Here is a 12,228-nt window from a genome sequence, read left to right on the forward strand (position 1 = left end):
GGAACTTTGAAGTGTCCATTGTGGACAGGAACCACTGGGAAACAGGGAATCCCTATAATGACTCTGATTCAGAGGTCTGGTTCACGGATGGATCGAAATTCGATGACGGAAGAACGGCAGCTGGCATCTGTTATTATTATAATTATTTATTTATTACGACTCTATTGAGTCTAGATCAAAACAAATTTCTTACAGAGTAGGCTTAAAACTAATTACAAGTAACTTAAGCCTATAAGAACTCAAGGGATAAAGCATATATGCTTTCATTCTTTCATAAAGTAAAACATAAATAAAGAGGTGAAAAAATATTTATAAATGCAGGGAGAGAAAAAAAAAAGTATTTATAAATATGAGACTCTTTGCTATAATCTAAGAAGTAAAACTAGTTTTACAATATTCAAAAAAAATGTCTTTTAAATTTAGTTTTGCTATTGCATTGCTTAATGTTATTAGGTAATTCATTAACACATTTTAGCCCTTTGTATTGAAGATTACATTTATTTGACTCACATCTGAACGCAGGTAATTTAAAATCATTAGGGGGACTCATGATAGCATATAAACTTATAAGGTGTAAAATTATATCCATTTACACACGCTGTTATATGAAAGCACCTAGTAATACTCTTGATAAACTTGATTGTTTTTCAGCTGTATTATTTCCAAAAAATTTTTTTTGATTGTTATACAAATTAAAAAATACCAAGATTAAGTGAAAAATCAAAACTAAAACGCCTTTACTTGCTGATGTTGGATATTTTTGATGAAAATGCCGTCTGTAATGTCTGCAAGGTTGCATTCCTTTGAGTTTACCGCGTTTACACAATGAAATGTGCGCGTAAATTTATGCATATTGTGTAAATGATTTTTCATACAAAATTTGACAGCTCGTGCGTAAACTAGATAAATTTATACGTTTACACACTTTATAAGGCATTTATACGGTTACATGAGTCCCCCTATTTCTTCTACGAGTGTCTATGTTGTGTATATCATTGCCGTATTTTATATTGACCCTTAAGTATTCTGGTAGGTTAGAATCTACAATATAATGAGTTAACCGGGGATTGCCCGTATCGCCTTTAAATGTATGAAAACATTTATTTCAAGCCATTTTTAATTTTATAATTTATTTAATAATTTGGGAAAAAGTTAAACAACGTGACATCGTTTATACCTTGTAAATCTCTTCAAAGCCTTTTCTCCCGAGAGTGGGAGTCGAACCCGCACTCCTACGATAGTTGAAATTGTAACGAACCCGTTAGTCGGGTTTATAGCTGGGGTATAACTCAGCGAATGAGTTCGCCGATACAATAAAAGATGTTAGTTAACGTTATAAAATGATGATTTATTTCAATCAATAATAAAATCTATATACATATATATATGTATGTGATGATAATATGGTTAATCACCGAGTGTTTTACACGCCTCGGTAGTATGCTTAGTGAATATACGTAATCGGTGAGCGTTTCACACAACTCACCGCTCCTTTTATACCATTTTTGAGTCGGCTTCCGTTGATTTACAACAAAAGTTCTTATAACTAAGCTAAGATTACTAAATATATATTTGTACGCATGTGTGTTCGCTATCGTTTGACAATTACATTTCTCCTTGTTCGCTTATACGTAAGTATGTATGTTTGTGCATAATTAAGTGAGTTCTTACACTCTGCGATAAAAGTTTTCATATCCTATATATAATGTAATATGTGCTATAATTATACATGTTTTAAAATGTATGTATGATTGTACAAAGTATATTTAATTCAAAATTTATGTACATATATGTATAAGAAAATTCATTTCATGCCATATATATAAATTATTATACTTCAGTTTATAATTTTAATATACAAAATCCAAATTTGTGGAGGCCCCGAAAGCCTGTAATTTTGGGGTCTCACATCACCCCCTAACTTCCGGCTCGTGATTGTTACCTCGGCGCCTCTGTTGATCCGTTGTCATCGCGTCAAAGCTGTAAATTTTGTCCAAAACCATCTAATCATAACCCGAACCGTGTTGGTATTTCCTTCGTTAAATTTCCCAAGGTTTCCCATTTCGCAAAATTTCGTATGTTTATGTGTATAAATGTACGTGTGAGTTTGCTAATTTCGTACTTGTTGTTGTTGTCACCAAATAATTATTCCTTCTTAAGTTACGTTGACCTTTATTGTTGTACTACTGTAGCTTTAATACCTTGCAATTCTTACGTTAGTTGCTGTCGGTATCCTCGTGTATTGCCCTTTCTGGTATTGCTTGTGTTTGTGGTTGTTGTACCACTGTATCTTTTCATTTCGTGCTTGCTTGCGTTGTTTGTTGTTGTACCATGTAGCTGTGATATTTTCTATTACTTATATTAGTTACTATTGGTATGCGCGTGCATTTGCCCTTTATTGTATTCCTTGTGTTTGTTGTTGTTGTACCACTGCATTTATATTTCGTGTTTGCACGTGTTGTTTGTTGTTGTACCATTGCATTTCTTTGTTCCTTGTTATTGTTAGTCGGCTGCTGTTTATGGTAGACGGAGTAGATAAGCGTGTTTTGGCGTGTACCAAATTAGGGTTGCCGACAAATTTTGTTACCGGTTATATAAATGTGATGGTTACTATTATTGTGATTATTACTATGATCATAAATAGTGCTATTATGATTATTAGAGCATTATTATTAAAATATAGAAAAATATAGAAAATAAAGTTAATGTAATTGTAATAATTATTAGGGTAATGATTGAAATTTTTGAAACTTGTTCATATTGTGATTTACCGTCGTGCTACGCCTTCCTTTGTAGTTTTCGGTGATTTTACTCTTCGGTTGTGTTTGAAAAGATGTAGATGGGCATCTGTGGAAGGTTTTGTTGCACTTTCGCTTCTCCCGTTGATTAACTTGTTTTCGTAAAATGGTTTAAGCTCGCTTAGATGCGCTGTTCTCTTCTTGCCTTGAAACGTTTTGTCCAGTTCGACGATGACTGGCGAAATAAAATTCGTGGTTCTATGGGGCCCGCTGAATTTTGGTGCTAGTTTGGCCGCAAAGTTGTCGGTTGCCTTTGACAGATGGTGTTCCTTTACCAAAACTCTGTCTCCTATCGGCGGATTCCATTTCCTCCTCCGCAAATTATAATGTCGTGCCTGTTCTGCTGACGCACGTTGCTGGTTTCTTCGTACCATTTCAAATATCTCCTTCATTTTCGCTACTTTTTCATTTGCCGTTGTTGTGGCCTCGCCTGTGCCAAATTTTCGTTCGTCGTATAGGGCGTTAGGGATCCGTGGCTCTCGTCCTTGTACCAAGAATGCCGGGCTGTACCCTGTTGCCTGGCATACACTCGAATTTAGTGCTAGCATTATCTCTGGTAATAACTCGTAGCAGTTGCGTTCTTCTTTTCCCGTGAATTGTGCCAACATCCGTTTGATGTTTCGGTTTGCCCTCTCCGTTGGGTTCTCTTGTGGTGTATAGGGTGCTGTTAATTGGTGCTTTACTCCATAGTCCTGAAGGAGTCTCTTGAATTGTCTGCTCGTGAACTGGGCGCCGTTGTCTGTAATAATGACCTTCGGAACTCCAAATCGTGATATTATACGCTCTCTAACTGCTTTGATGAGCTATCCGCTGTTGCCTTAAGTAAGGGTACGATCTCTACCCACTTGGTGAAACGATCTAGAAATACTAGAACCATGGTATTGCCGTGCTTTGAACGTGGTAATGGTCCAACGAAATCTGCGCTCACCGTTGCCCACGGTTCTTCTGGAAATTGGGTTAACATTTTCCCCGCTGCTTGCTGTTGATTAGGCTTGTAAATTTGACAGATTGGGCATTGTTGTACATACCGTTTTATGTCGCGAAACATTCCTGGCCAGTAGTACCTTGTGGCTGCTCGAGCTCTTGTCTTCCGGATACCCATGTGTCTGGCGCTTGGGCTGTCGTGCACTTCCTGTAATAATTTACCGCGTTGTGGTTTCGCTACACATAGTTTCCACGGGATCGCGTCTAGATCGTCGATCTGAACTGCTATGTGGCGATATAACTCACCGTTTTCAATTATGTAGTCTGGAAACTTCTCCGGGTTTCGTTTAACTTCCTCCTTCCTTTTTTCAAGCCATTTACACGATATTTCGTTTTCGTGTTCCAGTATGCTGAGTTGTGCATCTTGCGGCTGTCGTGACAGCGCATCCGCTACTACGTTCAGCTTACCTTTCCTGTACTGTACATCGAACGAGTATTGTTGCAACTCTAACGCCCATCTCGCAATACGTCCCGAAGGACTTTCGATGGCGTTCAACCATTTCAATGATAAGTGGTCCGCAATTACCGTGAATTCGTAGCCCTATAGATATGGTCGCATTTTGCGTATAGCCCATACAGTGGCTTAGCACTCTTTCTCCGTGGGTAAATAATTAATTTCTACTTTGTTGAAGCGGCGGCTAGCGTACGCGATTACCCGCTCTCCGTCGTCTAGCTCCTGTGTTAGGACTGCTCCTAGTCCAAAATCGCTCGCGTCTGTTTGTAATGTGAATCTTCGTGTAAAATCTGGGCACGCCAGTACTGGTGCTTCGGTGAGTGAATACTTCAGTGTCTGAAATGCTGTTTCTTGTGTTTCGGTCCATTTCCATCTGTTACCCTTCTTTAACATGGTTGTCAGCGGATGCGCTATTTTTGAAAACTCTGGTGCGAAGCGCCGGTACCAAGATGCTATGCATAAAAATCGTCTTAACTGTCTTACGTTTGTTGGTGGTTGCAATTCCTTAATCGCTGCTACTTTATCTGGGTCCGTGTGTGTACCCTTTTCGCTTACCACATGTCCCAGATACTTCAGTTGCTTCTTGAAAAATTCGCACTTTTCGGCGTTGATTCTTAAATTTGCTTTTCGTAGGCGTTTAAACACTTCCGTTAGATGTTTAATATGCTCCTCTAGCGTTGAACTTGTAGTTATGATGTCATCTAGGTATGGGAATGTGTTCGGTTCTAATTCGGGGCCGATTACTTGATCTAAAGCCCGTTGAAATGTTGCGGGTGCTGAAAGAAGCCCAAATGGCATCACGCGCTATTGAAACAGCCCGCGTCCAGGTACAGTAAACGCCGTATATTGCTTACTTCCTTCCTCCATAGGGATTTGCCAGTAGCCGTTTTTCAGATCCAGGCTACTTATGTACTTCGCGTTTCTTAGCCGGTCTAGTATGTGTTGGATCCGTGGTAGTGGGTATGCATCGGGGACTGAGCGTGCGTTGAGCTGGCGATAGTCTATACATAACCTCCACTTACCATTCTTCTTCCTTGCGAGTACGATCGGTGCACTATGCGGGCTTCGCGATGGCTCGATGCCCCCTCTTCTCCAATAGCTCATTTATCTCCATATCAATGGTTTGCTGCATCTTCGGATTCCGTGGAAAGTATCTTTGTTTTATCGGCCGATCATCACGCATGATTATTTTATGTGCCGTGATATTTGAGGTACCAGTCATATTATCGAAACTAAGAATCTGTTCGTCTAGGAAATCCTTAACTCTTGTAGTGTTTTCAGACGGGCTTTGTTGGTCCGTAGTTAGTCCTTCCATATCGTTTACATCGGGCTCGCCTGCCTCAGTTATTGTCCTGCACATAACCGTGTCTTTGCTTGCCTCTTCTGCTTGTAGCGTTACCGTGTGACCGTCGAAATTTAATGATGTGTTTGCCCTGGCAAGTATGTCCATGCCGATGACAAATTCTTCTATTAGTCCTGGAAGAACGAGTATTTCGCTGTTGTACTTCTCTTTCTCGATCTTTACGTCTGCCACCATTGCTTCCTTTATCGTGCTGACTCTACCATCGCCCAATACCACTCGGATTCGTACCTGTTTCAAAATCGCCTTACCTAATCTCCTCGAACATGTCTGACTCATAAAACTCCTTGTCGCTCCTGTATCTACTGTTGCTGTTACTTTGCAGCCATTTATCTTTACGTCGGCCAAAATATGTCATCCTGTTTGCTTCAAAATAGTTAGACCTCCCGAATTTGTACTGCTGGAGACCCCACCCCTCGGGTCTGATCGAGTCTCCGGTTGTTTCCCGATGATGCGCGGCAACAATTTTTTGTGAGAATGTCGAACCGACCACATTCCCAACAAAAGTCTCGACGTTCATTGCGGCACGCATAGGCACGATGTCCGTTTTCACCACATCGCCTGCACGCGGCCCTGGGATTCGTATACGTTTGTCTTGTTGGTGGGTTACTTCGCTGTGTATTGCCATTGCCATTCTTGCTACTATGCTCTACATCTGGTAATTCTTGTATGAAAAAATGCCGGACATCTGAACGCCTTGCTGGAAGTGCTCTTGGCACTACTCTCTGCGCTTCTCTGCCATTCGTGATATTTTTGAAGTCCTCTGCCAGACTCACCAAGCCTTCGATCGTCTGAAATTCAGTTCGTTTTATATATAATTGATACTCACTGCGGCAGTTTCGGTATATTCTTTGCAGTCTTTGTTCCTCGGTGAGGTTCGCGTGTTTCATAAGGTTCTGTAGTTCCAAAACGTAATCCTTGAATGACTCTCGTGGTCGTTGTGTTCGCTGACGTATCTCCCTTTCGAAGTATGATGCGCTCAAGAAGAAGCGTAAAAAGTCGTATTTAAAACTGTTCCATTCGCTCCAGTGGCGATTATTGTTCCGCAGCCATACCAGGGCTCGGTCCTTGAATAATTCTGGTAGCGCTCGCGGGACTGAATTAATGTCCACTTCATATCCCTCCGCCATCTCTTCTACTCTCTCGACGAAACTCAGTGGGTCACCTTTGCCATCGTACTTAATTCCCCATTTTCGTGCTCGGTCCATTACGCAGACGGTAGACGGGGGTTGGGTCAGTTGTCCTGCAAATTGATATGACATATTAGGTATCGTAGGTATGCTTACGCTTTCAATGTTATTGACCGGGGTCGCTGGTCGACTTCCGGAAGCGGTTCCACTGTTGCCTTGACCTTCTTGATTGGTGGTTAACGTTGTTTTGGAATGCTTTGTTTCCAACCCTGCGAAACGTGTTTCATAGCTTGGATTTTGGTTAACAAATTGGGGGAACTCCTTCCTCAACTCATCGACGGTTCCGCTGTTGTTCAATCCAAACTCGGTCGCGTATGTCAAAAGATCTTCCATCTTCAGGTAATAAATCCAATTTACCTTGACCATGTTGTCTTGTTATATATTCCCGTGAAATAAAATATATGTCCCCTTATATGTATAAGGGTCCCTGCTCGGGCGCCAATTGTAACGAACCCCGTTAGGCGGGTTTATAGCTGGGGTATAACTCAGCGAATGGGTTCGCCTATACAATAAAAGATGTTAGTTAACGTTATGAAATGATGATTTATTTCAATCAATAATAAAATCTATATACATATATATATGTATGTGATGATAATATGGTTAATCACCGAGTGTTTTACACGCCTCGGTAGTATGCTTAGTGAATATACGTAATCGGTGAGCGTTTCACACAACTCACCGGATCCCTTGTAAAATACATAATTGGTGAGTGTTTTACACAACTCACCGGATCCCTAGTAAAATACGAAGTCTTCGAACGTTTTACACGACTCGGCGGTATACCTAGCATAAACAGCTGAAGTTTGACACCACCAGCTGCTCCGTGGTGAATGTTTAACACAGCCCACTATATAGCTCACTCTACGACTTCTAAGCCAAGAGTGCCTTGTTCATGAATTTGCCGCTCCTTTTATACCATTTTTGAGTCGGCTTCCGTTGATTTACAATAAAAGTTCTTATAACTAAGCTAAGATTACTAAATACATATTTGTACGCATGTGTGTTCGCTATCGCTTGACAATTCCATTTCTCCTTGTTCGCTTATACGTAAGTATGTATGTTTGTGCATAATTAAGTGAGTTCTTACACTCTGCGATAAAAGTTTTCATATCCTATATATAATGTAATATGTATTATAATTATACATGTTTTAAAATGTATGTATGATTGTACAAAGTATATTTAATTCAAAATGTATGTACATATATGTATAACAAAATTCATTTCATGCCATATATATAAATTATTATATTTCAGTTTATAATTTTAATATGAAAAATCCAAATTTGTGGAGGCCCCGAAAGCCTGTAATTTTGGGGTCTTCACAAAATGGTTACAAACGCATTCAGCTACGTCATGCCTCAGTTGTTGTAAAGTTTATCCCAATTGCCTTTTTTCGCATATATTATCTTCTACAAATCACATAATTCGTATGTAGTTATGTGTTGAAGTTATGCATGTTTTTAAGGCGGTTTTCAGAGAAACTTGGCATTGTTGCTGTTTTTGTTCTATTTATAGAACTACAACGAATTAACCAAATGTTGTCTACTTATAATGAGTTAACCGGGGATTGCCCGTATCGCTTTGAATTTGGCAATTGGGAAAAACTTAGAACAAAAACAGCAAGAATGCACTATAGGTCAAATGACCACTTTTTCTGTGCGAAACTAATTAATCCAACAAAATCATGGTATTCAAATTAAAACTTGTTAGCATTTCAAGAGTAAAAGTAATTCTGTTAAAAAAATGGAAATTAACCCATTAAAGACCAAAAATCAATATTAACCCTTTTGCAACCATTAATCCAAACATGAAATTCATTCGTTTATTTTAATTATAGTAAAACATTTAGTACTTGATTAAATCTAATTCATTTTAAAAATTTAAATCATAACAAGACTCTTCACATTCATTAATTTCATCGTGCTCGTTGCCAAGTTGAAATTCCTCTATCGATTACTTCAATTACTTCAGGTGGAAGTGTCGAACGCTTCCGCTTTTGTAAGCGTCTCTTTAAAAATGTTGTAGAAATTAATGGATCTGATGTATCCATAGCTCTATTAAATACGTCTAACAGGTTATTGATGCGGTTGTTCCTGCGGGCGTAATGCAGTCTATCGGATTTGTATATTTTATGTCGCGATTCAGAAGCTTGTTCTGCAAAAAAACCTAGTGGGAGCACCGTATTTTCTATTATTTTTTTTTTTGAATGCAGGAGGACTTTATGTACCGTAGAAGTCATTGGCAACCAGCAACATAGCTCCTGAAAATGTTTTGCTGTCTCAAAGCAATATATTTCAAATTTGCTTGAGTTTATTTCGAACTGGCTGGATAAACAAATCAAAATGATTTTTAATCGAAAAAGAAGCTCTTTGTCAACACCAGTTATTTCAGAAAAAATCTCATGATCACTCGACGAGCAGTGTTTCCGTCATTTGTGGAACCGCAGCCACCTACTCTGGGCATGTCCACGCGAAGTCCGAGCTTTGTCCAAAATCGGTTTGTATTTCTGTTTTTCTTTTTAAGATAATTGACTTATCATCTCCTAGTATCTGCCACTTTTTCAATTTGCATTTATAGCCTAAATGTAATGTAAATTCAAAAAATCTTATCCAGCAATGAAGGGGAATAAGTCCAAATTTTAAGTTTTCTTCTTTTGCACGGAATATTTCACTTTTATAATCAAAAGTATTTATAAAATCCTTAGGTGTGGCAGCACAAATAGGACAAGCTTGGTTAGATTTAATTTCAGTTATAATGTTTAGAACTTTTCCATCAATTAGTGTTAAAAATAATTTGAATGACACTTTAGCAAATTTTCCATCAGCAATTGAAATTTGTATGTTTTTCAAAGCTTGGATCTCGTTTTTTAAATCCGAGTCTTCCTTTAAAACAATTTCTTTTGTCTCCTTTGTATATTCCTGCTTAATTGGCCTACAAAATCTTACAGATTGTGGTGTACGGTTGTCCCAAATTGGCGTTCCCGATAAAAGTAGTAATTTTAAAGGAATAACTGTTGTAGCTAAAAGAGAAGCATCGGAGCTATTTGAAGAACTGGGGTCATTAAATATTTGCTTAAATTGAGCTCGTCCAGTGCTGCTATCAAATCCATAGCTCAATATTAATTTAGAGCTTAAAATATCTATTTTCTCCTGTTGTTGTTGTTGTTGTAGCGATTCGGTTACTCCCCGAAGGCTTTGGGGAGTGTTATCGATGTGATGGTCCTTTGTCGGATACAGATCCGATACGCTCCGGTAACACAGCACCATTAAGGTGCTGGCCCGACCATCTCGGGAACGATTTATATGGCCACATTGAACCTTCAGGCCATCCCTCCCTCCCCACCCCAAGTTCCATGAGGAGCTTGGGGTCGCCAGAGCCTCGTCTGTTAGTGAAACGGGATTCGCCGCTCGAAGGTGAGGTTGACAATTGGGTTGGAGAAGCTATATATTGCGCTACACAACCCCTTCAATCCCTCTATTTTCTCCTCTTCCATGATAGCTAGGAAAACTTCTTTTTGCATCGCAACGATTCTTTCTGCCGTGTGCTGTAAAATAGATTGCAACGAAACTTTGGCAAGGGTCTCATTTGCTTCTATACCCTGAGCTCGACATTTCAATTTTGCGGCAATAATATTGCTATAGTGCGGATACATATCGTCATCCGCAGAAAGTTGTTTGACGCATTATCAAATCATCAACAAATAAAAAACCAATCGATTTATAACACTTATCAGTATGGAGTAAAAATGATCTGATGGGTAAAACGAATGGGATGGGCAAGGATCCAATTCGTTAGCACCAATGGAACACAGCTTTGCAACGTTTTGGCTATGCAGCTGACTTCACGTTAGCAAGTGATAAAACACTCATCTCTTTATTTTCACTGGATACAGAAATACATTTTCAATATAATTAAGCTTTGTACCTTATATTGTAAAATTAAAATGAAAGTGTTTATTAAACAACAATTGAAACCTAAGCTTTCTGAGTTTTCGTGCATTGCGTGAAGAAAAGGGAAGGTAATCCGATTTCAGCGGCCGTACTCGCCAGCGCCTGTGAATTCATATACAATTGCCACCAGAAGGTAGGGTGCTTCAATATTTAATGGAAAAGATCGGAATTTGTTGATGCCATCCACGTAAGTGATAAAAACACATTTCCCTTTTTGTCAAATTCAATATTGCATTGAATAAGCTGGTCCTTCGAGCCGGATGTCTTGATCTGGCTAATCGAACACAAGCAACGGTTCCTGTTGAAAAATTAGTTCCCCCAACATGGCCAAAGTCAGGTCCCTCGAGTCCAAAGTCCAATTACAACAAAATCGTTTTGAATTATTAAAAATCGCCGCTGAGCCTATATTAAAGGCCTCTGTAGCGGAGTTAACCAAAATTAAAATTCAATCGCGCCTTTACCACCTGGAAAAAACTTGGGAAAGAATTGAACGTGAACACGAATCAATATACGCATTAAAATTTGAGGTTATAAAAGATAGCGATTACATAACCAACAACGTGTTCACTAGTATGTACGAAGTTTACGATCAACAAAAGGTATTTTTATTAGAAAAGCTTGCTGATTTCAACGCAGCAAATCCACACGACGGATCTGTCCTCGCCGAAACTTCCTTAGTAGCCCCTGCCTTATCCACCCGAGCAAGATTACCTGAATTGGTTCTTCCCACGTTCGATCGAAACTTCAGAAATTGGAGATCTTTCAGCGATATGTATACTTCACTTGTCGGGTCGAGTACGATTCTCGACAATAGCCGTGTTTTTTAACACGCGTATATCCGTTTACGCTTAAACTTTATATTGACTGCTAAGAGACAAACTATAAATACACCTCTGAAATTGCTGCGCATAAATTTTGTCCTACTAAATTTCAATACGCATTATACTCAGATGTAACTGAAATATGTGTCTTTGTTTCACCCTGTACACTAATTCTATGTATTATATGTGTGTCCACAATTCATCGCAACTGATTCAGCTATATGTTATACCCTATGGCCATCAGAGCGTTGCGTCTCCGCTTTTCGCTACACCCTGTTGCTGTAGCTAGTTGCTTTACCACAGCCGCTAGGTGGGTCTCCTAAGCATTATCTAAGCGAAGATAGGCGTTTTTTAACACGCGCAAACGAAACGTATACGCGCGTGTTAAAAAACACGGCTAATGTCACAAAGTTACAGTATCTTAAGCGAAGTTTATACGGGGAAGCAGCGCGTCTTCTAGCCACCTTCGCAATCACTGCTGATAACTTCGTTCCCGCATGGAATAAATTAGTTGCACGCTATGAGAACAAATGTGTTCTTATTGAAACTCAACTTGAAGCCTTATTTACGATTAAAAAGCTCACGTAGCCGTGTGCAAAGGGGTTATAAGGGTTGATCCCAACTGTCTCCGAAACCCTGTCCGCTCTGAAAGCTCTTGGAGCTCC

The 12,228-nt window shown here is 39.3% G+C and overlaps 2 protein-coding genes across 9 annotated transcripts in view; one reads left to right on the forward strand and one right to left on the reverse strand.

Annotated features, from left to right (window-relative positions):
- Nucleotides 1-12,228, forward strand: part of Nost (Nostrin) — a 388,434-nt gene that overhangs the window by 129,643 nt on the left and 246,563 nt on the right. The gene's annotated exons all lie outside the window — the stretch shown is intronic.
- LOC137250417 (uncharacterized) lies at nucleotides 1,046-8,105 on the reverse strand. 4 transcript variants are annotated; one of them, XR_010952939.1, is made up of 3 exons: nucleotides 7,517-8,105; nucleotides 2,772-7,288; nucleotides 1,046-2,646 (listed from the first exon to the last, which is right to left on the reverse strand). XR_010952939.1 is itself a non-coding variant. In XM_067783173.1 (2 exons), the coding sequence occupies exon 2, from the start codon at nucleotides 7,150-7,152 to the stop codon at nucleotides 5,974-5,976; it is 1,179 nt and encodes a 392-aa protein (XP_067639274.1). In that variant the 5' UTR covers nucleotides 7,153-7,288; nucleotides 7,517-8,105; the 3' UTR covers nucleotides 1,046-5,973. The 4 variants fall into 4 exon arrangements, 3 of the variants coding, with proteins under 3 accessions (XP_067639274.1, XP_067639275.1, XP_067639276.1); XM_067783173.1 differs by having other exon boundaries at nucleotides 1,046-7,288; XM_067783174.1 differs by having other exon boundaries at nucleotides 1,046-7,288; nucleotides 7,469-8,105.

Source organism: Eurosta solidaginis, chromosome 4, assembly GCF_040869045.1.
Source record: "Eurosta solidaginis isolate ZX-2024a chromosome 4, ASM4086904v1, whole genome shotgun sequence".
Lineage (NCBI taxonomy): Eukaryota > Metazoa > Arthropoda > Insecta > Diptera > Tephritidae > Eurosta > Eurosta solidaginis.

Coding starts and splice junctions, on each gene's coding strand:
- LOC137250417 (XM_067783173.1), bottom strand. CDS start 7,152: ATGGTCAAGGTAAATTGGATTTATTACCTGAAGATGGAAGATCTTTTG.